Below are 27,760 nucleotides of genomic sequence, written 5' to 3' on the forward strand. Positions count from 1 at the left end.
AAAATTGGGGTTCTGTTTGGAATGATTCACGCACAGGGACAAGGTAAATATAAATATAGACATTTTTGTGTAAATTCAATTGGAGGGAAAAACAGCATTGAAAGGAGTATTTGTAAGGAACACGAAGCAGAACTTTAGGAAGTATTTTAATTTGTAACTTTTATTTTTATTTCTCTTCTATGTAATTGGATGTGTGTTGTGTGTCGTAATCTACTTTACCTAATTGACGGTGCGGGGTAACTTACCTTTTCTTTTTTTTTGTAATTCTTTAGTTTCAATTGTAATATTGTAATACTGTTTGTATGATTATTTGATTATACTTTTTAATGATATTTCAATAAAATTGCTTTTAAGTTAAAAAAGAAGTAATCTAAAGGTAAAGGTTGTTGTTGTTTAGTCGTGTCCAACTCTTCATGACCCCATGGACCAGAGCACGCCAGGCACTCCTGTCTTCCACTGCCTCCCGCAGTTTGGTCAGACTCATGTTGGTAGCTTCAAGAACACTGTCCAACCATCTCGTAAAGGTAAAGGTACCCCTGACCATTAGGTCCAGTTGCGGACGACTCTAGGGTTGTGGCGCTCATCTCTCTTTACTGGCTGAGGGAGCCGGCGTTTGTCTGCAGACAGCTTCCAGGTCATGTGGCCAGCGTGACTAAGCTGCTTCTGGCGAACTAGAGCAGTGCACAGAAACGCCGTTTACCCTCCCGCCGGAGCGGTACCTATTTATCTACTTGCACTTTGACGTGTTTTCGAACTGCTAGGTTGGCAGGAACTGCTAGGTTGGGACCAAACAACGGGAGCTCACCCCGTCACGGGGATTCAAACTGCCGACCTTCTGATTGGCAAGCCCTAGGCTCAGTGGTTTAGACTACAGTGCCACCCGCATCCCTTTTAGAAGTAATCTAGTTATAGGTTAATGCTGTTTGTGATCTTCTAAGATTCTGGAAACAAGCCCGAGGGAACAACAAACCTATGTGTTGGAGTTGTTAAATTTTGGTCCTGCTTTTCTCTCAATCTGTAAATTTTCTATATTAAGATTTTGAGAGGTTTTGTAATGAAGTCATAAATCATGTGTATTCTGATCCTTCCTTCTTAGGGGGGCAATTTTATTTTTTCTTCTCAGTTACTGAGAGTGAAATAATTTAGTCTCCCATATTGTCTACTACTGCAGCTAGGCCATCTGAACTGTGGTGTTCCTTTTCAGAAGCTGAAGGCCTGAAGTAAGAATTTCTTAAAGGCCTTGAATGAGGAGACTGACAGCTGGGAGCATGATAGCTGGAACATGTTATCTCTCTTCATGTGCCGTATTAAGATTGTCCCAAGTCCTGAAAGCACAAATTATTATAAAAATGAAACCATGACCTTTGTTAGCTCAAGAGCAGCAAAAGCATGGATGACTACTTATTCAGTCATTTGCAGCATCTTCAATGGAGTCAGGTTGCAAAATGTGTAACATGAAAGCCAATCAGAAGAATTACCGGTATTCAATCCTCAGTTGTGTCGAGTTCTACACTTCTCTTTCTGACCTAATATGTATCTTTCAGACTAGATTCTACCATGTTCATTTCCCTATCAAAACCAATCTTAACTTGCACCAGGTGCAGGAAATGGATTGATGGTAGTTTGCTTCAATACAGAAATTATTTTCATGTTCACTTTTAGTTGATTTTGGCCAACATTCTACAAAGCCATGTGCATATGCAGCTGGTGGTGTCTTTGAAGTTAACATGGCTGAATAAGCAAGCTTATTTTAAGCTGAATAGCAACTTGCAAGTTTGGCCATGAACAGAAACTTCAAAGATGATTTATGGCTGCACATATACATATCTCCTGTCATATGCACATACACTTTGTAAAATTGGACAACTATGACTTTTTAAAACTCCTTGTGCCAAATAAACTCACTAAGAGATATACACTAACTGAAAGCATGCTTCCATACATGGACCTTAAAACCAGTGCAAAGTGCAGTTCACATGCAGTCCTGGTGTCTGGTTATACACATGGTGGGGCACATAAATTTGGGCTAGCACAATATTCATATGACATGAAAAAGAGTGCATGGGTTTTATGAGCAGGGCCTGTACTTGTAAGTATTTAGGCATATAGATCCCAGTTCTCAGTTTACATTATAGGTTCCATGCACTGTCAAAGGCCATCTACAAGCCTGAAATTTGTTCTTCTATTACATATATATAATCCACAAACTTAGGTTGTACATTAATCATCCCCGGGTCAATGCAGAATTTCACACTTTATAGATAATAGCTATAGAGAGACATACATTTGCCAACACTATCTTAATAGTTTTCTTCTTCTGAATGTTGGCTTAACTTAGGTTTTAAAAAACTACCTATGTGCAAGGAGTGGGTACTGCTTATGCAAAATCAGAGGCTACTAGATGCAAAAGAAGTATACTGATATGCTATGTCACATTAAAAACATAAGATGGTGGGTAATAATCAGTATTGTGTGGCACCTAATTTATGGAACAAGCTCTTCACAGAAAGACTGCTAAGGAAGATGCTAATCCAGCATATTGACTTCAGTCTTGGTATTATGGAGTCTTCTTCTCACACAGCCTTCTGCCTGCTATGGCAGACAGGACTGCAGCTCCTCTTCAAAGCTAGGTTTGTGTATGTCAGTGGTCTGCAACACTAGGCAGGTGTTGTTAAACAGGGGCTGCTTTTTCTAGATCACAAACTGGCAGTCCCTTGACTTCAACAGATGCCATTTCCTTTCCAATGGTGGCACAAACTATAGTGTGTGCCTTGCCCTATGCAGCTCCCAAGTTACTTAGTATTTTAGTTGATGTTCCATTTAACAGAAGTACTAAAAGACACTCAAACTCAAGATGCAAGGGAGAAACGTGCTAAGACGAAGGCACACTTTGCAAATTCGCAGTGATCAACTGCCACCCGGAAACCAATGTCCCCTCTGTGGAAGGACGTGTGGATCCAGAACTGGCCTCCACAGTCACTTACGGACTCATTGTTAAAACCGTGTTTATGGAAGACAATCTTACTCGGCTAAGAGTGATCACCAAAGATGAAAGAAGCAGCAGCAGCAGCAATAACAGCTGGTATGCAGAGACAAACTAGGTCTGGTTGGCCACGCTGATCCTAAACCCATCCAGTAAAAAGTAATCCTGTTGCTTTAAGTAAGACTTTATTTCAAGTGAGTAAGTAGTACCATCTTACAGCACCAACACAGGCAGATTCGGCCACCCCCACCTACCCGCTTTGATCTAGCTGCATATACTCCAAATACAGAGGCAACGTTCATAGATAGCATAGAGTTGGGAAGGGGTCCCGTGGGTCATCTAGTCCAACCCTGGAAGGAATCTCAGCTAAATCATCCATGGCAGATGGCCATCCAACCTCGGCTTAATCCTGTAGTAAGAAACATATAAGGTACACTGGGTATACTGAAAGGCAGCTCCCCTCAGGGTGACTCTTCGCCCCAGCCCTGAAATGACGCTGAAAACGGTGCTCCTGGGGTTCAATTTAAGCCCCGCTATCTTGGAGCCAATAGCTCCCCCTGCTTCTCCAGGCCGGGCCTCTAAGGCTTCTCCCAACTGCCTCGCTGGGCGCGCAGCGGCCTCCTCCTCCTCTTCCCTCCCGTCACGTAAGCGGCGGCGGGTCACGTGCCTGGAGCCGGCAGCGGCGCGAGGGGGGGGGGCGGAGGCAGAAAGCCCGGCCTTGTGTCGCTCGGATCTACTCGCGCCATGCTGTTGCCGTTGCTGCTGCCGCTGTCGCTCCCCAGCGGCCGTTCCCCCCCGAGGCCGGCTTCCCTCCCGCCCCTGCTCGCCCTCCTCCTGCTCGCCCTGCTGCCGGGCCCCGCGCGGCCCATCTCCTTCCAGCTGCCGGGCAAGGCCCGCAAATGCCTGCGCGAGGAGATCCACCGAGACATGCTCGTCACCGGCGAGTACGAGGTCGTCGCTCCGCCGGGCTCGTCGAGCGGCCCGTCCGCCAACCTCAAGGTGCAGGCCGGGAGAGGGGAAGCAGGGGCTTCGCGCGGTTGGGACACCGGGAGGCTGACCCAGAACAGGCGCAGGCAGGCAGGCAGGCATTCAGACAGCACCCCCCACTCACCGCCCGTGTTATTCACAGCGCGCCGTGAGAGGGCGGGGAGCCGCGGGCGGAGGCGTTGCGTAGGCCTCGGGGTGCTGCCGGCGGCTCCGCTGCCTTCCAGGCCCTTCCCTTGTAAGGACACGTCAGCTTTGCGTGGCTCTCCTGATAACGCCGAAAGGCGGAAGGAGGAACTAGGCCTCAGCTCCGGGCCCTTCCGGGGGAGGAAGGTGTCTCGGAGGCTGCTCCTCCGTGCGTGTGAAACAGGCTGTTTCGCTGGCCTCCTCTGCTCTCTTGAGGAAACTCTTCCGTGCCTCGTACCCACGACAGCTCTTTTAACTTACCATCTCTCTCCCCCCCCCTCGCCCTCGCTGAGTTTTGCCCTCCTTAGTACAGTACTGTAGTCCTTTGCTTTTGAGCATGCAGTGCATGCAGCCCATAGTCGGAGGGGCCTGTTGCATCCTCAGAATAAGAAGTGGACTGAAGAACTCCTGCCCAAGTTTCAAGAGGAGGAAAGCATTCCCACCCCCCACCATGAAACAGAAAACAAAGAGAGTGGTTGCTAGGCTGCTGGGTGAAGGAAGGATGAATTCCAGTGATGAAAGGGTGCAACGGTTTGTAGCTTTCACAACAGCGGTGATGCTACCAAAACAGGTGTATCCCCATGCTGTGAAAATTCAGGGCTCTGTGACACGGTATTCAAAATTCCCCGGGCACCATGTGCGTTTTGCCATTGGCGCGAGTCCAGTTGCAACCATGTGGTGGAGATTTCTGGGCGCCGCCAGGTTGGCACCTGGCATCTCCATCGAGCCTGCTGACTCGTGCGCAGCAAAAGACACGTCTTGTGCTTCTGCACTGTTGCGTGAATCATGGACCCTCTGCTGGGCATCTTAGTCCTCCATCATCGCATCAAGAAAAGTAAGTGCAGGGCTGAGTACAGATATAGCTGACTGTCCCGCAGCTTTTCCACAGGCCACACAAATGGAGCTCACTGACCACAGTTAAAAAAAACCTCTGCCTTAGTACATAGTTAATACCATTTCCACTGTATGTGTTTCTCCTCACATACTGGGACAAGTGAATTGTGGTAAGAGTAAGCTATAGTCAAGCAGTGTAGTTGAGATCATAGAATTGTAGCATTCAAAGGGACCTTGAGGGCTATCTAGTCCAACCTGCTGGCAAATAGGCATTCTGTTGTGGTGGCCACAACTTAGGCTTAAGGTGCCATTTAGTGCCTAGCTTCTATATCTGAGTTTCTAACACTGCTGTGACATTCTGATATTAGTTTTTGCAGCTGCTTTTGAATATAAGAGCAGAACAATTTGTTACAAAGCATATGGAGCAGCCCCATTTTGAGCAATCATCCTGGTACTAATTTAGTTAAACTTGGCCCATGTTAAATTATTGGTACATTGTGTGTTCCCATAGGGTTAGATAGTAGCCAATAATGTAGGGCCCTTGAAATATGGCTGTTGGTTTTCAGCAGCATCCCCAGGTTCTTTCTTGTGTTATCTGTCCTAATTGACCAAGAAAAGGATTTTGCTTTGGTCTTGGATACCACGCAGTATGACCAGTCTGGGGAAGAATAATTGCAGCTGCTAGAGTGACGTGTCAGTTTGGGATACACAGTCTGTTACATGCAACAGAGACTGCATTCCTAACCACCCTTCCTCTGGAATAAATCACATTGAAGTTGGGACTTATTTATGTCTGAGTCAGCATGCATAAAACCAGGCAGAAACTCTTGTGGCCCAGGTTTCTGTATATTAGTGGTGGGTAGATTACATGCTGGCAGGATCTCCTTTGCTTTATTACTAGAATACTAATAGCCACCAACCAAAGCCAGGTGCAAAATAGTGGCTAAAGAGGCAATGTACTTTTGAAATAAAGCGGATGTAACCCTGGAATTTGTTTTCGTTCCACAGCATTCCTGTCACACAAAAAACCATTATTGGTTTTTAATATTCCCTTCCTTCATCATAGTAGTCTAATTTAGAGGAAATCAGGGCCAGTTTGGCATAATAGTTAGACTATGACCTGGGAGACCAGGGTTCGACTCCCCATTCAGACATGAAGCTCAGTGGATAACCTTGAGCCAATCACCATCTCTTAGCCTAACCTACCTCACAGGGTTGTTGTGATGGTGAAATGGGGAGGAGAACCATGTATACCACCTTGAGCTTGGAAGATAAAGGTGGTATATAAATGTAATAAATAAATATGTGTTGGAAGGCACCCTGAAGGTGATCTCACCCAGCCCCTGTTCAGTGCAGGTTCTGTTACATAAGGTGTAACTGCAGCATCCCTGGCAGATAGCTCTCCACCCTCTGTTTAAATATCCCAGTGAAAGAGAGCCCATCATCTGAGGTAGTCTGTTCCCTTTTTGAACAACTAATAACATAAGATGAGCCTGTTGGATCAGACCAGTGGCCCAGCTAGTCCAGCATCCTTATCTCACAGCGGCTGACCAGATGCCTGTGAGAAACCTGTAAGCTGGACATGAACACAACAGTCCTCTACTCACCCATGATTCCCAGAAACTGATATTCAGAGGCATAATGCCTCTGACAGTAGAGGTAAAACATAGCTAATCATGGCTTGTAGTTTTCCAGGAGGAGGAGGAGGAGGAGTTTGGATTTGATATCCCGCTTTATCATTATTCGAAGGAGTCTCAAAGCGGCTAACATTCTCCTTTCCCTTCCTCCCCCACAACAAACACTCTGTGAGGTGAGTGGGGCTGAGAGACTTCAAAGAAGTGTGACTAGCCCAAGGTCACCCAGCAGCTGCATGTGGAGGAGCCGAGACGTGAACCTGGTTCACCAGATTACAAGTCTACTGCTCTTAACCACTACACCACACTGACTCTCTACACCACACTGTCTAATGCTCTTTTGAAGCTATTAGTGTTAGGAAGTTAGCTGAAATTTGCTTCCATGGAATTTTCACCTATTGCTTTTAATACTGCCCTGTGGAGCAACAGAGAATAAGTATTCTCCATCTTTTCACGACAGCCCTTCAGTATATTTCTTCTCCCCCCTCCTCCATCTTCTCTAGGCTAAACACCCCCTAGCACTTTCAACCGTTCCTCATAAGACTTGGTTTCCAGGTTCCTCACCATCCTCTTTTGGACAAATGCTTCCTGCTGTGTAGGTTCTTAAGCTGTCAGAAAGATTCTGGGAGTTAAAATGTATTTTTAAAAATTAGCTGTATCTCTTGTAAAAAGGCACTTGCTTCATAGGTGGGTGGATTCTGCCGCCCTGCCCTAGTTCTGATGTTAGTTTTATACAAGTACTTTTTACACCATGTTGTCTGGTGTTCATTTGCCCCTGTGCCTTTCTCTGTGTATGCTTTCCTTCATGAGACTTAGAAACAAAGATGTAAACATATAAAAATTAAACAGCCTGCCTTTAAAAGTACATTTTTCAGAAGTGCAGCACTACACATGTACTTGCGGGGTGGGTGGGTGGGAGTTGGATGCTACTACACAATGGCTGCTTTCACCCATAAATGCTACAAAGCATGAATTGTCCTGTAAATTAGCAAATCAACCATGATTTGTTTCTCCAAAGCTTGGTTGGTTTTCCAACTATTCTTGCCTTGTGGCTCTGTAGCTTGGAGTGGGGTTGGCAAACAAATAATGGTTAAGCAGAGCTGTTGGGTTTAGACAATATAGACCAAAATATAGTTAGAATCATAGAATTGTAGAGTTGGAAGGGACCCCAAGGGCCGTCTAGTACAACCCCCTGCAATGCAGAAATTCTGCCCACAGCTGTCCCTGGGTAGGCTCGAACCACAGTCCTTCTGGTTAACAGCCAGACACACTGACCCATTGTGCCAAAGGAGTTAAAACAGGTCATATTTCATAAGCCAGCGACAAACCATGGCTTCACATAGTTTATGGCTAGCAAACAAACCACCATTAATACATTGGACTGGGTTCAGACATCAAAACAAACCACAATTTGACTAAACAAACCATGACTTAGTATTAATTACCTAAAACTGCTGTTAATGATGGCTGTGTTTCACCCCCACCCAAATACTCATTATCCAGGAGTGGTCTAGCACGCTGGTCAATGAAGTCTTAACTTAGTTTGAGATTGTACATTAAGCATTCCTTCCCCCAAAAGGCCACACTGATGCAATAGGGTGTTATATGCCAGCAGCCTTTGTTGGGGTCCTGACTTTGGCAATTGATGAAATAACTACATAACAAATATCCTCTGCTCCAGGCATATACAGGTCTTCTCTGAGGCCTGGGGTGGGAGTCTTGTTAGAATAAAGTTATAAATTCAAGCAAAAAAGCAGTTGGTCCCTGATGGGGACCCCCAGCTTGTTTAGCCCTCCAAGGCCTGGGGCACGTGTACCTGGCTGCCCCCACGTCTGCATGGGCCTGCTCTGCTCATCCAGAATAAAAAAAATTAAAGTCTGGGGTTTTTTTGACCAGCTGCTCACATTAGCACCTTAACTTGTCAGGGTAGACAAGTTATTAATGATCACACATTAGTTTATTTTCTAGAGACAAAATTCTGCTTGAGGACCTTAGTCTCAGATCAGCTGTTGACTGGGATTTATCATTTGCAGTTAACAGTGATTCTTTGTCATGCCATTTTCACGTGTTTTAATAGCTCATCACTGTGGTGCTTGCTTTCTGATAATGACATCCCATAATTAACAGTTAGGCTTTCCGTTCTGGAAGAATGTAGCCAATGTGCTAGTTGGTTACGTAGTGGAGGTTCTTTAATGGCTCTCATCCTACTTGATCTCAGTCTCGTGTGGGTGCTTATTGTTCAGGCTGGCAGTATGGGGAGAAAAGCTGTGTTTGTGAAGGATGATGATGTTACTGTGCATAATGCCAGAGTATTGTGGTGGAACATTCCCCCCTCCCTGAATGGCTGCTCCCCCACAATTGTGTAGGCTGACTTTTAAGCAGTTTGCCCATACTAGGTATACTTAGGGCAACGTGCCTGGCAGTATGTAGGCAACTATCTTGTTGTGGCAGATGAAGAGAAAAGTAGAGCTGGCATGATATATTTTTGGACGTGGCCCATCTAATGGTGGAAAGGAACTAGTTTGTGTGTGCATGCATCAGTCACTTCTTTATGGAAGAACCATGTTTGAGGAGAAGCTATTACTGCAGTAAACAAGGCCTCACATGGCTTTTAACATGCTCTCATGGGGCCTTTAAAGCTTGCTTTATTTTATGTTTTGCTCCTTTGGCAGTGGGGGAAGCATACAAATGTGCTGTCTCCTAGAGCTATTAGTTATGCAATTATAAATTATGCAATTATTGTCTGGTCAACTGTAAATCCAAAACTTGTCCTACTCAGAGCTGCTGATAATGTATGTTTTGTAAAGTGAATGAGTTCACACACACACCCCATTCCCACATTTCCTTCTGACTTTCATTTTTAGTGGATGCTTTTATGGGAATGTCTTCAACTTAACATGCCAGAGGCTAATAATGGAGACAGCATAAATGAATTTGAAATTAAATTTTTAGGAAAAATCTCTTCACCTATGGTGGGGACAAGGAAAGCACAGAAGTCAGTTGCCCAAGTGTTCTAGGGCAGTGTTTTTCAACCTTTTTTGGGCAAAGGCACACTTGTTTCATGAAAAAAATCACGAGGCACACCACCATTAGAAAATGTTAAAAAATTAACTCTGTGCCTATATTGACTATATATAAAGTAATTCTCTTGAATTTTTCAATTTTTCCCACGGCACACCAGGCAACATCTCGCGGCACACTAGTGTGCCGTGGAACAGTGGTTGAAAAACACTGTTCTAGGGAGATCTTTGTCTTCTCTTCCTCCCCCTCCCATATAATTTAACATAGAACTTGGATGTTAACTACTTTGCCTCTCTTATTTTTCGTATTTCCTACAGATTACTGACTCAGCTGGGCATATTCTCTATGTCAAGGAGGATGCAACTAAGGGCAAATTTGCTTTCACCACGGAGGATTATGACATGTTTGAAGCCTGCTTTGAGAGCAAGCTCCCTGTGGGTAAGTGTGATAGTCCCTGTTTGGTGCTCCTGGTATGCCTATTCTCTACTTTCTCATCCATCTCTTGTGGGATCCATTTAAAAGGGTAACGTTGAGCAAGGGCCAGGGGTATCTGCTTTGCCAAGTGTTTTGAGGTCTTCTGGACTGAGAGAGAACATTTAATCCCAGGGGAGTCAGTTCCTAAAATTACTAATGAATGCCAGTTGTTGCATTCCTTCCCAGAAGTGTTTGCATTTGAGCAGCGCTGAAATCACAATTGCCCACCCAAAGGAAATTTTATAATCCAGAATGAGACACAACAAAAACAGGATCGTAGAAGAGGACTGGTTGGCTATGACAGAAGCCTTATGAGTCTCTTCATGAAAGAAGTGCTTTGCTGTCTTCCACAGCAGATAGAGATGTACAGTTACTGGAATTTTATTTAGGAGAGGGCCCAAATTCTCCACACTGTAGCCTATACACACCTGACATTGAGAGGGCACGGGCACAACCAACTGTTCCTAGCCAGTAAACAGAGAGGGGAAAGGAAGAAACACAAACACTGCAGTTGATTCTCTTTTCTGCTTCAGGTAGAAATTAACACCATAGTTCCCTATTCATATGAGACATCAAAGAGGGATTCCACCATCTGTACACTGATTTTTCTGTACAAGAGGCAAGGAAATAATACATTTGGTCTTGTATCATTCCCTCACTCAGCTAATACTCTTTCTGTGCTGTGTGGGTCCTCAAAGCCAGTGTTAAGTCTTATTGTTCCCTGCTCTATTGGTCCATGCACCCCTGCTGGTTCGCTTTCCACTCCTTGGAGATGGAACTCAGTCTCTTCATTAATCAGTTGCTAGCATCTCTAAACCAGCCAGAAACCCTTTTTTGTAGAGACGTGGCACTTAGTTATAATGACCGAGGGCCCGTTGCTTTGGTATATTCTATCACGAGAGGAGGAAGTGGAAGTGTGCAGGACGTTGATTATGTACCCAGATTTTGAGGGCAATTGCTTAACAAGTCTTAGAGCTGACATTTCCTTTGGGAGTGACGCATTTGCCCCTCTTCCTCATGAAGATCTGGGTTGAAGTTTAGGGCAAATAGTCCACAACACCTCCAGGCATACCGGTATTTAATGCTGCTTCTCAACACAAATGGACAGTGGTCATCTTGTTGAGGTTCAAGGGAGCTTCCTGCTTCCACTGTCACCGTCACTGTTGGAACTTCTAGGTCATATATATGTCTTCTGTGCTTAAAGCCCATGATGTACTTAGGTGGGACAGTCTCAATGTTCTGAATCTCAGAGATTTATTTGTTAAATTTGTGTCCTTCCTTTCCACAAGTTAACAGTAAAACAAGTGCAACAGAATATTAAAAATACAATCAAACAGCAATAAAAGTTAAAAAAAAACCATAAAAACAAACAGGTAAATCAAAAGACTTGTTAAAACCAGCTAACAACATACTTACCAGTGAGCATATGTGTTATGGCCTTTCTAAATGTAAAAATACCTCTAGTCTGCCAACAGAGGTCTATACTAGAAAAACTAGGTTGGCGTGAAATTCACTACTGTTTTTAGGGGAAGAGTATTTTCCTTGGCTAAAGTTGTATGCTTTTTGAGAACAGAAGAATATAGGTGTGGGATTTTATCAGAATGCTTTTTAAAAACGTTAAACTGATTACATGGAAGACATAAATGTAACAGCATCATAAATGGGAGATAGACCTAAGTAGGCTCTTTAGTGCTATTCAGTAGCATCAACAAAATAGTGTGTAAGGTTCCTAAAGTGGAGCCTCATGACTAAACTCTAGGTTTTTAATTTAATATATTTATTAAATAATTCAAGAGTAAAGACAATCAGAGATGGTAGGTTGCATTGAAAACAAAATATTAGCAAAATACCCTGTATTAACAAGGAAGGATCCCAGGACACTATTCTGAGCAGTGCCCATCAAAGGCAGATGGGGACAAAGCAGTTATGAGTTCTGTTGAGGGGCCCCGAGAACACAAAAATTTAGTCAGGTTTGTCAGATTCTCCCTGTATGCATGAATGGCGTTGTTTAGCCTACCAAGGAAGGTTTTAAGAGGTGTACATTTGAGGAGATATTTCTCTTCCCTTCCTCCCAGACACACTGTGTGAAAACATGCAAAACTTTAGTTATGTGATTGTAAGCTTTGGGGGTTATGCCTTAATAGTTAATTGTGCAGAAAAAGGGGAAGAGGTTGTTGCAGACTGTTTTTGCCTTTTGAAGGATGTTGAATTGTCTGTGTCCCAAGATAACTAACGGCAGCATCCTGTTCATCTCAAACCTTGGTAGTTCCTATACTAGCACAATGCACTGTGGTAGAGTGCCCCATAACAAATAATCTCTACAGTTCTTTGTATTATTAGATTATTGGTATCAAGAAGTTTTGACATGCTGTCTGCAGAGTAGCTGAGGATCCTGTGGCGGACAATGGCTGTAGGGTTAGCTGCCTTGAGAAGGCAGAGCTGCAACATTTGGGCGGTTGGGCAGGTGAGGCCTGAGCAACTGTGATTTCTCAAGCACTTGGCCACAAAAATGAGGAAGAGGAAGCGAAAGGCACAGCTTTTTGCGCAGGGACCCCAGCAGAGGGAAGAGCTGCCTTGCAAGACTTAGGGAGATCCCCATTGTGAGTGCTAAATTGTTATCCCAGAGCTCTTCCCTTGCATCACACACTCTGCTTTGGGGGCAGCAAAGTTGTGCTTGTGTAATTTTATGCTTGTAATAATAAAATAAATAAAAATATTATTTATATGCCACATATCTGACTGGGTTGCCCCAGCCACTCTGTTTCTTGTATTGTATGTGGAAGCTTGGAATATATTGCATGTGCCAGACATTACTCACTTGCCTTCTTGCTATTTTGTATCCTCCACACCAGAATGACTTTTAATGATCTACTACAGTGGTACCCCGCAAGACGAATGCCTCGCACAACGAAAAACTCGCAAAACGAAAGGGTTTTGCGAGTTTTTAGTTGACTCGCGAGACGAATTCGTCTATGGCTCTTTTTCGCAAGACGAATTCGTCTGGCGAGGTACCACTGTAAGCACCGGATCCTCGCCCCGCCGTGTTTTAAAGCTGCAGGGAGTGCTGCTGTTCGCTCCTTGCAGCTTTAAAACGCTGCGCGACGCGGATCCGGTGCGCGGGGGGCGGCGTCGGATCGCGCACGGCCATCCAAAATGGCGGCGCGATCCCCCCGCCCCCCGGAGCCTTGCCCCGCCGTGTTTTAAAGCTGCAGGGAGTGCTGCTGTTCGCTCCTTGCAGCTTTAAAACGCGGCGCGGCGCGGATCCGGTGCGCGGGGGGCGGCGTCGGATCGCGCACGGCCATCCAAAATGGCGGCGCGATCCCCCCCGCCCCCCGGAGCCTTGCCCCGCCGTGTTTTAAAGCTGCAGGGAGTGCTGCTGTTCGCTCCTTGCAGCTTTAAAACGCTGCGCGACGTGGATCCGGTGCGCGGGGGGGCGGCGTCGGATCGCGCACGGCCATCCAAAATGGCGGCGCGATCCCACTCCGCCCCCCCGCGCACCGGAGCCTCGTCGCGCCGTGTTTTAAAGCTGCAGGGAGCCAACAGCAGCACTCCTGTTCGCTCCCTGCAGCTTTAAAACGCGGTGCCGCGCCATTACAGGGAGCTGTAAAGGCTTACCTTTTTCTCCGGTCGGGAGGGGTGTTGTGCATCGCGTCCATCTTGGATCGACTGTGCATGTCTGGAGATCGCAGACATGCACAGTCGATCCAAGATGGACGCGATGCACAACACCCCTCCCGACCGGAGAAAAAGGTAAGCCTTTACAGCTCCCTGTAATGGCGCGGCACCGCGTTTTAAAGCTGCAGGGAGCGAACAGGAGTGCTGCTGTTGGCTCCCTGCAGCTTTAAAACACGGCGCGACGAGGCTCCGGTGCGCGGGGGGGCGGAGTGGGATCGCGCCGCCATTTTGGATGGCCGGGCGCGATCCGACGCCGCCCCCCGCGCACCGGAGCCTCATCGCGCCGCGTTTTAAAGCTGCAGGGAGCGAACAGCAATGCTTCTGTTCGCTCCCTGTAGCTTTAAAACACGGCGCGGCGAGGCTCCGGTGCGCGGGGGGGGGGCGGAGTGGGATCGCGCCGCCATTTTGGATGGCCGTGCGCGATCCGACGCCGCCTCTCCCCACCGGAGCCTCATCGCGCCACGTTTTAAAGCTGCAAGGAGCGAACGGCAGTGCTGCTGTTCGCTCCCTGTAGCTTTAAAACACGGCGCGGCGAGGCTCCGGTGATGGTCGGAAGGGGCCCCCAGACTTTTTTTCCCATAGGAACGCATTAATTAAATTTTAATGCGTTCCTATGGGAAACGGTGCCTCGCAAGACGAAATTTCCGCAAGATGAAAAGTCTTGCGGAACGAATTAATTTCGTCTTGCGGGGTACCACTGTATGTAAAAATTCATTCTCCATAAGTATTACTATTTTATTTTTTTTACAACAAGCATATGTTGAAAGTCTAACCTGAAACATTCCTTTCATTCTCTTGTTCACCCTTTATTTATTTATTTTGCTGTTAAAAGTGGAAGACTTTGTTAAAAAGGTCCTTCCCACAGGACCAATAACCAGAAATTGTTTTCTAACCATCAAACCTTAAGTATATTTAAGTGACTTTTTTGAATGAGAGTTAGACATATTTAATAACATTGTCTAACAAACACAGTCTAATTTTATTATGAGCTTGGATTTATTCCAATTCTCTAAGCAGATACTGAGACTAGATGTTGCTGGATTCTTGGTTCTGATCTGAGGAACAACTTCACAACTAAAAGCGCATGATCTGTAGGTTGCCTTGTTGCAGTGTAAATTAGTTATCCCATACTGATTTTTATATGGTTCATCAATTCCAGACTGTTATGGGCAGCGTTTGGCTAGAATGTTGTGCAAACTATTTTTCATATAAAACCTGCATTAGCAGTGATTCCTGGATTTCAGGAGTTTGGACTATATTATCCTTCCAACTCTACATTGTGTGATTCTATGGTTCTAAGGGAGATTGTAGAATCTACAGTTATGTGATTTTATGTTTTTAAGGGAGATAGTTTTAAGGGAGACTAGTATGTGTAATAGTGGCATGAAAAACACTTTATTTTCTAAAGTGGAAGTGACCATTTGGTTTTTTATTACTCGTTCTAGCCTGTCAAGTATATTTTACTTGCTTATTCTCACTTTTATCATGAACATAATTTTTTTGGCTAAGCAAAGTATGTGTGTGTGTGTGTGTGTGTGTGTGTGTATATATATATATATATATATATATATATATATATATATATATATATAATCACTTGGATTTTTTTTAGTCAGTGTGGTATTGATTTCTATACTTTCTCTACCTTTGAAGTCAGTAGGGGTGCTTTGTCATTTCTCTTATTTAAAACATTTGTATGGTGCATATCCAACATGAGTTCTAAGCACTTTTAATTTATTATCCTGACAATTCTTACTTTTATGTTACGAGTTAGGCATATAGTCCATATGCTGTTCTTCCTATCTTCCTGTCATCTCAGTGTAAGGACCCAAAGCTTTACCAGGGTTTCTGCAAGTTATGGACATTCCACATAGTCCTGTGCATTTTTATTCATAAGTCCTTACTAAGTTCACTTATGTCACTGAAATTAGTATTTTTCAAATTCACTATGCAAACTAGTTTCCTTGGCTATAGCAGAAGTTCAAAGCTTGCATAAAAACTGGAAACAATGATTCTTGTGGCATGTGTAGCGGGGGACTGCCTTGCTCATTTACCATTATGAAAACTACACATATATTTATGACATCTTGCAAGCTGTCAGGAGTAGCACCATGGAAAGTACACTCCTGTTTCTATCCAGTGAAGAGGAGCATTTCTCTTCCCTACCCCCACGTTGCATTTCATATACTGTGCTGTGCTGCCACCTACCTGTGAATTGGGACACTGAAATAAATCTGTTGGCAGAATCATAGAAGGGTGAGAATATAAGAAGAGCCTGCTGGATTAGGCCAGTAGTCCATCTAGCCCAGCCTCCTGCTCTCACTCTGGCCAACCAGGTGCCTGTGGGAAACCTGCAAGCAGGATTTAAGCCCCAAAGTACTCTCTCCTGTGGTAACCAGCAGTTGCCCACTGGCTGCATGAAGTTGGCAGATAGGATCCAGAAACTGCTGGTGGTGACCATTCCTTAAAGGTACTGCAGCAATGCCAACACCTGCCTCCTTGTTTCATGGAGGAGGTGGGACCACAGCCTAATGTATCTGATCCCAGTAGTAGAACAGTGTTAGAAACTCAGGTGTATAACCTATCTCCAAATGGCAGCTTAAACCTAGGTTACAGTTGCCACAGCAGAATGTCTAGGCACCATTTCCCCCAGTAGGATTTAGTCTTATTCTTATTATTTCATTTCTATACCACTTCATATTTTAAAAGGGAAAAAATTTCAAAGCAAAGCGGTTTAGAACACATCAAAACATCAAATAAAACAATCCTGAATAAAACAAATTCAAGCTTCAAGGAAAATATTTCAGATCCTTCTCTAAGTGACATTTTGCTTTCCCCATATTTATTTACCTGCTTAGTTTATACAGTTGTCCCATAGCAGAAGTTAGGGTTGCCATATTTCAAAAAGTGAAAATCCGGACAGAAAAGTTGTTGAGCAAAATCGCAAAGAAATTGGATGTTTTTGAGCTATTTCTGAGGGAAACTGGCAAAAAGGACACTGCCGATTTCCCCAGACATTTCGCCGATTTCTGGCTGGACACTGCTTGCGGCTGCAGTGTTCCAAATGTGTCCAGGAAATTCAAGACATATGGCAGCCCTACAGAAGCTAGGAGGCCAGTGTGGTGTAGTGGTTAGAATGTCGGACTAGGACCAGGGAGATGAGGGTTCAAATCCCCACCCAGTCTTGAAGCTCCCTAGGTGACCATGACTGAGCCAGTCACAGCCTCTTAACCCACCTCACAGGGTTGTTGTAGGGATTAACTGAAGAGAGAGATGAACCATGTACTCCTTGGAGAAAGAGGTTGGGATATAAATGCAATAAATAAGCTTTTTCTGCTTACCCGCTTAAAAAAGCTGGAAGGGGAAGCCAGGTGGAGATGTCAGTTGCCAATCTGGCATCCAGAGATCTCCACGTGGTCACAATTGGACCTGCACTAGTCACAAAATGTGCCTGGTATCTGGCTAATTTCTAACATGGTAGTAGAGGTGCATGTACTAACTAGAGGCTTTTTGGTGGCTAGAGAGTTTGGTTAGCTAGCTTTTTTTAAAGTCTGGGGAAGGCAGGCTGATTGCATATGTTGCAAAACCGGGTATAGTTCCTTAATTTTTTTTGAAAAAAGGGGGGGGGAGGGAGAATGGCCTCATACTATTTTCTCCACAGTGTGTTCGTTGCCTGTCATGCTGAATGCAAACACCAGAATGACAAACTTATTGACTAGATCATGGGCTCTTTATTATGTCCTGAGCTTGTTTTAAGATATCTGTTACCTTAAGTAATGCTGTGTCTGACATAACATGACCCAATTGATACTGTGCCATACTTCTTCCATTTGGCATAACTACAGTTTCGTAACCCCACTTAAAATCCTTTAATCCCATGCCCTTAAAAGTAATGGGTCAAAAAACATCTGATCTGGGATTGGCAGATTAACAAAGAAAGATAATTACTTCAAAGTAGAAATAGTAAGAAGCAATTATCCCCTTCGTCCAAAATAGCTAGATTAAAAAACTGTATTCAAAACATTTCTCTTTTCTGACCAAGCTGACAAATGCAGCTTTCTTATGCATGCATATTCAGGAAGCAAGTCCCAATATTATCAGTGGGTCTTACTCCCAGGTAAGTGTTTATAGGAATGTGAGTAAGCCCCATAAACTGGGGTGACTTATTTTGAAGTAAACATGCAAAGGGGTTGTTCACAGCATAGCTCTGAGCTTAAGGTAGATGGTCATATTCTTTCTTCCCTCCTTCAATCTGGTCCACCTTGCTAGGTCCACAACCTATTATCAGTGCTGAGAACATAATTATCTAGGAACCGAGAGCCTGAGGGGAAAAAATACATGCAGTTCTACCCCCCTTTTTTTCTTAAGAGATAAATAGTTGTAGTTTGGGGCATTGCAGTTTAAGAAGGATATCAGCAAACTGGGATTTATCCAGAGGAGGATGGCAAAGATGAAGAGGGGCCTGGAGATAAAGTCCTCTGGGAAGGGTATGTTTAGCCTTGAGAAGAGATCATTAGGGAGGATTGTGATAGGATTGTTCCATTCAGATACTTGAGGGTGGCTATCACATTGTTCAGTGTTTCTCAAACTTTCTTCTCTGGGCCACACTTTCTGAATATAAATTTGCTCACACCACACTGAATTTTTTATTGAAAAGAAATACATTGGAAAAGAAAAAGAAACAACTCCTTGATTTATAACACAGGACACAACTATTTTGTAATTGCCATCCTCTCCTTCCTCACCAGCGTAGCGCACTACACCCTTTGAGAACCACTGACATAGATGATGGAGCAAATCTATTTTGTGTTGTCCTAGAGATCAGACTCCAAAGCAGGTAGCTAAAATGACAATATAAAGTATTCTGTCTAAACATTAGGAAGAACTTCCAAAAAGTATAAACTGCTGTCATTATCATCATAATATAGTAGACTTGTAAGTTGCTTAATACATAGTGGTTTCCAAACAGATTGAAACATAACTTTAAAAACAGAAACATAAATACATTGTAATATTAACGCATTCAGAAATAAACATGCATTTCATGAAAAATATACACAGCACCACCCACCCCATAACAGCTGCCAGAAGCTTTGGCAGCACACAACAGACACATCATCTTCATAATCTTGTCAAATGTCTGAGGAAAAAATGTATTTTATTACCTGGTACCAAAACTATGTCGGCAGAGGCACCAAGTGGACCTCACTGGGGAGAGCTTTCAGTAGAGGAACAAACTGCTTGAGAGGAAGGTGGGCTTCCTGCATTGGCAGGGGTTGAACTGGATTATCAAGGGGTAAATTGCAGAGGGAAGACCCTCTAGATCAGACCTATCAATATTCACTAGATAACCAGGTTTGTGGCAGTTTTAAAATTTGGGGTTGGGGAGCAATAATTTGAGTAAGGAGAAGGGAGGTAAGGAGGGCAGGGGTCAATCGGGTATTATAGCAGTGCCACGGGTTGTTTCTGATTTTCCATTCCACAGTGGTTTTATATTTGCCTAGGTGATCTTTAACTTTAGAAAAATCTGTTCATTGTGTTATTATTTTTCATCTGTTCAGTCTAATACACCACTTCAGGTTTATACTCACTTTTCTATTTGGCCAGAATTAACACTTACAGTAGTTCTTACCAGCTTGTCTAGCTCTAAACTGATCCCATGTTTCCTTATTGCTAGAGAGTGGAACGAAGACCAGGAAATCAGAGTGCCTTGTGTTTTGCACGCTCCACATGCTTCTTGCAGCTTGTTCTCATTACTTCTCAGAGTTCCTACCTTAGCCAATGCTATTTGTAGATTTTTCTGTGATTTTGGGCATAGTTGGGCTGCCTCTTTAGCTGTTCCGAGGCTTGTACAGGAGGAGAGCCGCAAATCTCTCCCTGCTGTGTATTGGGGGGCGGGGGGCTGGGAATTTCCTGGCAGCCTGAGCACTTCATACAATGAATCCTTTCATTGCAGTTCCAGGAACAGGGCGGATGCCAGACCAGTTCGTGACCTTGAACATGAAGCATGGAGTAGAAGCAAAGAACTACGAGGAGGTACATCTCTGCTTTTGCTGCCTGTGCCTCTTGATTCTCTTCCTGACACTCACGTGACAACTGTATGTGGCCTTGAAGCTCACAGTTCAATGCTGTTTTCCCAGTCTCCCTGATTCCTAGGGCTTCCCTGAGTAAAGCGCTCATCTAGGAACAGTTTTTTTTGAAGTTGCTAAACACATTTTAGGGAGCAATCTGCTGCTTGGCAAGGAATTCATTAGCTATGAAGCTGAATTTATTCGTAAAACAGGATATCTAGCATTTTTTCTCTCAGAGTGGCCAGCCAGGACCCAAGTTGAACAGAACTCCCTCAGCTTGCAGTTTCAAACAACTAGCATTCAGAAAAATACTGCCCCTAACACTGCTGACGTTGCATGAAGCTACCTTGTACTTCGTTGGACTACGGATCCATCTAGCCAAGTATTTATGGCTCTCTTAAAAGCTCAGAAAAGGTCTTTCTAGGGATACCAGGGATTGAAACTTCAGTCTTGTGCATGCGAAGGGTAATGCATCATTCAGTAGTAGTGCATTTTCTTTGCACACAGAGGGTCTTGAATTGGTATCTCCAGTTAAAAGGATCTCTGGCAGGAAGTGCTAGGAAAGACTCCTGCCTGAGATCTTAGAGACCTGATACAGGATTATATGGATCAGCATTATCTGACTGGATAAGACAGTTTCATTTGATGCAATCCAGATGAAAGTAACTCTCATATATTCAGAGTACTAAGGTATGACCTTTCCCTTTTTATACTGCTTTTTGATGGCCATGGACCCTTTTCTTAAATTTCAGTTCCTTTCCTGCACAGACTAAACATTTCATGGTTGCTTTTTCCCCAATGCAGAAAGAGATTATCTCATTGCAGGGATAAATTTATTGTTTCATATATAGCTTTTACAACTGATTGGGCGCATTCATGTATAGGTCTAACAATGGCTAATAACATATGGTCACTAAATAAAGTTTCCCATCTTCAGAGGCAGTATACTGGGATAGACAGCGCCAGGGAAGGGCCATTGCTCTCATGCCTTATTGGCATGCTTTGTTAAGAGAGTCAAAACAGAAGCCTATTTCATTTTTGTTGTTGGAGATTAAAGGTGCTTCTGAATGCTGTTTTCCCTTGAATTCAAAACAAAATAAAAAATAAAAAAATTCCTTCCAGTACCACCTTAGAGACCAACTAAGTTTGTCCCTTGTATTGGTATACTTAAATGGGAATGAGGGGGCACTTAATAAAATAAATTATGAGTGCAGAGGTCTGGTACTGTGCTGATTTGGGGGTCCATTTGGACTAGCAGAAAACAGCAGGAGAATCGGTGCGTGGATTGCGTATGTCAGGAGTGTAGATTTTTTCCACAGCCATTTAATCCTAAACACATATCCTTAATGAGAGAAGATGTTGGTGTAACAGATGATTGGAGTCTAGGCACCTGCAACAAGGTATATGGGTGAGAGGGCAGAGGCTAGTAGCTGACCTCATGAATTGAGGTACTTTTCAGGATATTGAGATTTGTGCAAAAACTGTTTTCAGCTTTTCAGTATTTTTCTCTTGCTAAACAGAGCATTGGTTTCTTCCCCCTTTCTGCATCCTTGCTTATGAAAAACCAAACCCAAACAAAAAATTGACAGAACTTGTAAAGTTCTCCTGAAGCTGTCAGATTCTGCTTGGTAGAGCTATGGCCATGTTGCTTACTAAGCCTTGATTTTATCATTCAGAATTAAAACATAAGTGAAAGGATTACTTAATTCAGTAATTTAGCTAAATTATGAAAAGCTGCTGTTTGCTGTCTCCCAAGGTTTGATTGCCCCCTTGTGGCCTTGCAATGAACAGCCACCATTGTAGTAAATATACTGTCCTGTTGTTTGTTCTGGTACAGGGGTGAGTGACCTTGACATCATTTCTCTACCTGGCCCACTGCCCTCTCAGTCTCTGCCCCTCTCCTCAGCTCCACCCATTCCTCCTGTGCCCTGCTGTGATGAGCTGTCATTGCCCAGCTCCACTGCAGCTACATTAAACCCCATGCAGTTTGAATTTGTGGAAATGTTAAACCCATTACTGTATTAGGATATAGCTCCTCCAACTATGCTGCTCTTCCCAAATAGCTTATCTGGCCGCATGAGACTTGTTTTCTGTGCTACAGATGAATATGCTTATTAATTTAATTTTTTTAATATTACTGTATTTAAATGTTAATTTAAAAGTGCCTAGAGGCTACGAAGCTGAACTAGAAAAAAGGATACAGTACACCCGCTGCTATTGTTCACAAGTCAGAAAAATCAGGACAACGTAGAACAAATTATTTTTAAAATAATTGACAAAGGAGGGAAGTATGGATACATTGTCCTTCTCCTTAAATGGTTATTATATGCAATGGAGGGAAATGAAACAGGAAATCACTGCTTCCCTTGCTTGTGAATCATCCCAGTGCCTTTACTCTCATTGGCCAGACATTTGGATCGGGTTTACTAAACCTTTGGTAGCATATTTCCTGTACAGGGATGTGTGGTGCAACTTGGAGAAATATGTAAGCAAAAAAGTTAAAAGAGATGTCCTTTCCACGCTTATTCAACTGTGTGCAGTGGAGGTTACTTGGGTAAATGTGTTTAAGGTAAGCCTCAGAGACTTACTTTGCTCCATTTTAAAAAAACAACAACATAAAATAAAAAAATACAGAACAGTGGCCTTCAACGTTCTCAAAGCCAGGCACCATCTTTAATCCCCATCTGTAACACAGAATGCTCTCTGTTTTTTTGTTAACCATGTATGTCCATTTTTCTTCTTTGACAGTGTTGTAGTGGCAAAAGAGGCTAGGTCAATGTGTTTCATACTTCTGTTGTAGCAACAAAAGTGTGGATTTTTAAATTAGGGGTTATACCTAGGCCCATGTGGGAGGCACAGGGGCAGCCAGGTACACTTGCCCTGGGCCTTGGAGGCCTAAGAGGGTCAGGGGTCCTGACAAGACCAACTCAGGCCTAAGACAAGCTCTGCATGGGCCTGGTGATACTGATAAAATTAATCTTAGGCTGCAGTCCTGTATCCATTTAGCTGGAAGTAAAGCACTGCAGTGGCTCCTTATATGCTCCTGGGCTCAATTCAAGGCTGCTGGTGCTGGTTTACAAAGCTTGGGGCCCAGATACATGCAGGAGCTCCTCATTCAATGCAAGCCAATTCAGTCCTTAAGATTGGTAGGGTAGGGCTTGTTCACTGCCCCCCACCAGGGTTTAGAGTAAAAGGATGTATAGATGGGCCTTCTCTGTAGTAGGTCCCCTACTCTGGAATAATGGCCCTTAGCGATGCAACTGTCCCACATTGTGAGGTTTTAAATGCTGATTGAAAACATCTTTATTTGCCCAGGCTTTTGTAGTTTGATAACTAAGAGGTGTACTCCTCATCAGCAATACGTGCATTTCTGTTCTTAATTAATCTACAAAATTTATTAAATTTTTCTTGTGCTGTCCATCTGGAGCAGCAAAATGAGAATCCTCACCAAACATTTTGTGCTCCTCCAAAATACCTCCTCTTGAAATTTGTTAAGAAGTGTTGTGTAAAATGCAAACCAATTTAACACTTGCACCATAGAGCAGGGGTCAGCAAACTTTTTCAGCAGGGGGCCGGTCCACTGTCCCTCAGACCTTGTGGGGGGGGGGCGGACTATATTGGGGGGGGGGAGGAATGAAATCCTATGCCACACAAATAACCCAAAGGTGCATTTTAAATAAAAGGACACTTTCTACTCATGTAAAAACACGCTGATTCCCGGACTGTCTGCGGGCCAGATTTAGAAGGCGATTGGGCCGGATTCGGCCCCTGGGCCTTAGTTTGCCTACCCATGCCATAGAGAATGCAAATGAAAGAACTGAAAACACTTGGGTAGACATCCATATTTGTTATATGGAGAGGCTACCGTCTTGTTAAAAGGTTGCTTTGGGCATGTATCTCCCCTCCTGGGAAATGCAAGTATGGGTGTCTAATTATATAATTTTTTTGGGGGGGGGTGTTGTTTCAATATTTATTTATTTATTTATTTATTTATCTCATAACATTTATATACTGCTTGATTGTTTTAAAACAAGAAACTATCAAAGTGGTTTTGTCACTGGTTTAGGCACTGGAAAAGTTCCTAACATCTCTGGGAAATTAAGGATATTGGAGATTCTGTTGGCTGAAAAACTATGGCTTTGTTGACCTCAAAAATCTACTGTGAAGGCTTTCAGATTATTGTTTTAGGTTACCCAGGAGGGGAGATGCATGCCAAGGCACTGAAAAGGAGGCAATTGAACAAGAAGACATCCTCCCTAGTTACGAACAGCAGATGAGGATGTCTATTCAAGGCTCTCCCTCCGCCCTCCCCATTCTTTCATATGCATTCTCTGTGGTGCAAGTGGTTAGTTAGTTTGGTTTTGATTTTGTGGCTGGAGACAATGCCACAGACAGGACTGTTTGCATCAGGACTCTTTTTTCAAGTGATGGGAACACAGTCTTATTCTGGCTGTGATTTTCAGTCTCTGTCTCTCTTTTTTTACAGATTGCTAAAGTAGAGAAGCTGAAGCCACTGGAGCTGGAGCTGCGACGCCTGGAGGATCTTTCAGAGTCTATTGTCAATGACTTTGCCTACATGAAGAAGCGGGAAGAGGAGATGCGGGACACCAATGGTACGTACTCCAACTCAGGGAGTAGTATTGTTATGTTTCTCTCACTAATGCATATGGTTGGGGATAATGTTGCCATGATGCTTACTTGATACCTGCTTTATAGTGTAGACAAGGCTGTCTGATGCATCATCTATCAATTTATAAACATACTGTTAAGATCACTGGAATGTTTCACCGACATAACTGTAATGCTGCTGTGCCCATAAAGCCCCCTTTCCACCAAATCTACTACAGTCATGGCACTCCCTTCTCTTTACACCGACTTGGGATTCTGTTATTTTCTTGTTATCACCGGCAGCCAGGACTGTTCTTATCTGGCCCCAAGAAAAGTCAAATTCTGTGTGCGGAATATAATGGGCAAAATTATGTTTGTGCTTATTTGTATAAACAACTTCAGTGTATATTTTACTCTGATTAGCTTTTGTAGAATTTTGACTTTCCCCCTTCCAGTGGGAAGTGTGATACAGAAAGAGAGGTATAGGCAAGAGGTTGGCAGCAGAGGTATAAAAATTCTATAGTGAAGGAACCAATATTCATGTGTGGCAGACAGGCTCCATCTGTGAACACCAAAGCCTTTCACAAGCACCCCTGTATAATAATAGTATTAGTAATAATTTCTGCCTGCACAGTTTTCAAATTTCAGTAGCCATGAGAGAGGATCTTGAGTTGCCTTTTTTTAACTGAATGAAAGCTGAGCCTTTTTGGATCCACAATTGGCCCACAATATACTAAGAGTGTATCTTTTTGGTACTTCGTTTTATATGAATACTTCAGATGAAAATATACTAGATGATTTGTGGGGTTGAAGGCATTGGAGGGCTGGCTTAGGGATTCTTGCCATTTGTTCTGAGTAACAAGCTTTTTGGTTTGTTTGTTTTTTGTTCATTTCAGAATCTACCAACATTCGGGTACTATACTTCAGCATTTTTTCGATGTTCTGCCTCATTGGACTGGCTACCTGGCAAGTCTTCTATCTGCGTCGTTTCTTCAAGGCCAAGAAGCTGATTGAATAGGGGCAGTTTCCCCTTTTTTAAACCCCAGCAGAACAACAGAGACCCAACTATGGCTGTTTAGAGCCACCTCAGGGTTCACCTGCCAAACAGAGCTTTTTCTGCAATGGCTCCCGGTGGGGGTGGGGGGGTGGGGAGGGAAATGCTGGTATAGAACACGGTCAGGATGCTTCTGAACTATTATTGGATAGACATGGAAGATGGTGGGAGCTGTGATTTTGGGCACTCTTGGACAGGGATGAAATAAAACTGTCATGACAGCTGTGGTTGGCTCTTACGCTGTCTTTTTCTCTCACTTACAAATGAGGTCAGGTGACCTCTTCCCATATGTCACCAGATTGATCCTCTAAGCCACTTGAATACATGCAGTTTGTTAAAACTTGCAGCATTCTATCTCTTACCACAGAGTTTTGAGAGGGAGCCACTCGGAGTCAACCATCCCAGAAGCAGATCTTGTTGCAAATTGATCAGTAGCTACACTTTTGGAGTGGAGAAGGAACTGCCAGTGGCATTTGTCTGTCAGAATATTGATATTTTTAATGTGTAGAAGCAGGAAGGACAGTTGGAAAATAACAGAGCTGTGTTGTTTAAATTACAGAAGAAAGGCTTTATCTACAAATGCTCTTGTTTTCATCCTATCCCATTCTCTGAAGTCATTGCTTCCCTTGTTCTAAAATGAAGCAGTTCTTGAAAACACCTTGGATACTGCGAAAAGCCATTTTTAATGGTAAGGGGCACCAGCTTGATGCATACTTGAATACACAGTTGGGTTAATCCTTAGGGGAGGGGGATAGGTCTCTTCTCCCTCACCCCCGTGGGCGATATAAAACCCTGTCTTCTACCAAAGATAGAAGTTGGGGCAATCTTAGACCTGCATTTTAATGAACTTGTAAGTTATATCCACATGCTTATAACCCAGCATATAACCCTGGGGACTCTGCCAAGGTTAATTACCCCCATATCAACCCTGAATTACTGGCACGGCTGGGGTCTGTTCATGTGGGAGGCAGCCATTTCCTACAGCAAGAAACCGAATGTTATTTGGATGCAAAATGGCAGGCAGGTGAGTCAGTGGGAGAAACTGTAGATGAGCTGTAGTGTCATTTCAATTTTTAAGACATTTGTGCCTTTTCTGGGCTCTACAAGTTTCAGGGCTTATAGCAGCAACAAATATCATCCCTGACTCAAAAAATAACAAGTTTCAGATCAATGTATCACAAAAAATAGTCTTCGTTCCCAACTTAAATTCACAAATAAATCTTAATATCCCCTCCTTTGCCTTGCAGGCACTTATGTCCCCTAAAAATCCCCTTGGCAGAGTTTGGGCCCCCTCTTGAACAACACAGGATGATACACAAGGGGAACTGGGGAAGTGGGAAAATCACCCCAAATCCATTTTGAATCCTAAGGATATTTGTGGAGGGGAAGTTTCCCATCCTTGTCTCCCCTCCCTCAGCCACCCTCCCACTCCCCATCCCACACTGAGAAACCAGGGGATACTGGTAGTGGCCAGTGGAGAAGGAGGAGGGAAAATGTCCTGCAAATTTCCTTAACGCCTAAATGTTGAGAGCTAACTACACTGATCAGAAACTCTGGAACTTGTAAAATGTCTCTTCTCCCACTGCCCAAAATTACTGTTGTGAGTTTTGCCTTCAAGTGTCCAGTGCTGCTTTTAAATTCAGAGCTGAAGTCTTTCCCTGCTTACCTTTTTTTACTTTGGAAACAGTTAATAAATAGAAACTCTGCTGGAAGATTGTGGTACAGGTGTAGTGGGTACTTTTGGGCTCCTCTTTTTAGACTCCCATAGCAAATTTTCTACAGTTCAAAGCAAAAGCATCTTTTTTGTATCCTGTTGGCCTTTCATTTGAATTTGCCACTACTTTGCCAATGAGAAATGACCTTTTTTTGATGGGTTATGTGACGTCTTGAGAGCCATTAAACTTTAGCCTTAGTGGTGTGGCTTGACATGGCCTCACTCCTAACTCTTGTGGTGTAACTGAAGCTGAGTAGAACGGGCTGTGGAAACCTGTACAGATTTATCTGTAACAAGTGGGTTGGGGATTTGTAAATTTTTCTCAATAAAAGTTTTTGCGGGGGGGACATGCTCTCCAGTCCGGTGTCTCTGTAAATCTTTCAAAAGCTTATACATTAATTTACTTAAATCAGTTATTTCCCCCTAGCATCTGTTACTTAAGTAGATTATTTATTTGTTCGTTTGTTTTTAAAAAGCATTTCTAAACTGTTAATTCGAAGCGTTGTACAAAAATGGTAACAT

At 43.6% G+C, this 27,760-nt stretch overlaps 1 protein-coding gene across 1 annotated transcript; it reads left to right on the forward strand.

The window, feature by feature from the left end:
* The first annotated feature begins 3,712 nt into the window (after positions 1-3,712).
* Positions 3,713-27,596, forward strand: TMED10 (transmembrane p24 trafficking protein 10). The gene is made up of 5 exons (XM_033142569.1): positions 3,713-3,982; positions 9,960-10,080; positions 19,748-19,827; positions 24,349-24,475; positions 25,367-27,596. The coding sequence occupies exons 1-5, from the start codon at positions 3,728-3,730 to the stop codon at positions 25,486-25,488; spliced, it is 705 nt and encodes a 234-aa protein (XP_032998460.1). The 5' UTR covers positions 3,713-3,727; the 3' UTR covers positions 25,489-27,596.
* The last annotated feature ends 164 nt before the right edge of the window (positions 27,597-27,760 follow it).

This window comes from Lacerta agilis, chromosome 1, assembly GCF_009819535.1.
Source record: "Lacerta agilis isolate rLacAgi1 chromosome 1, rLacAgi1.pri, whole genome shotgun sequence".
Classification (NCBI taxonomy): Eukaryota; Metazoa; Chordata; class Lepidosauria; order Squamata; family Lacertidae; genus Lacerta; species Lacerta agilis.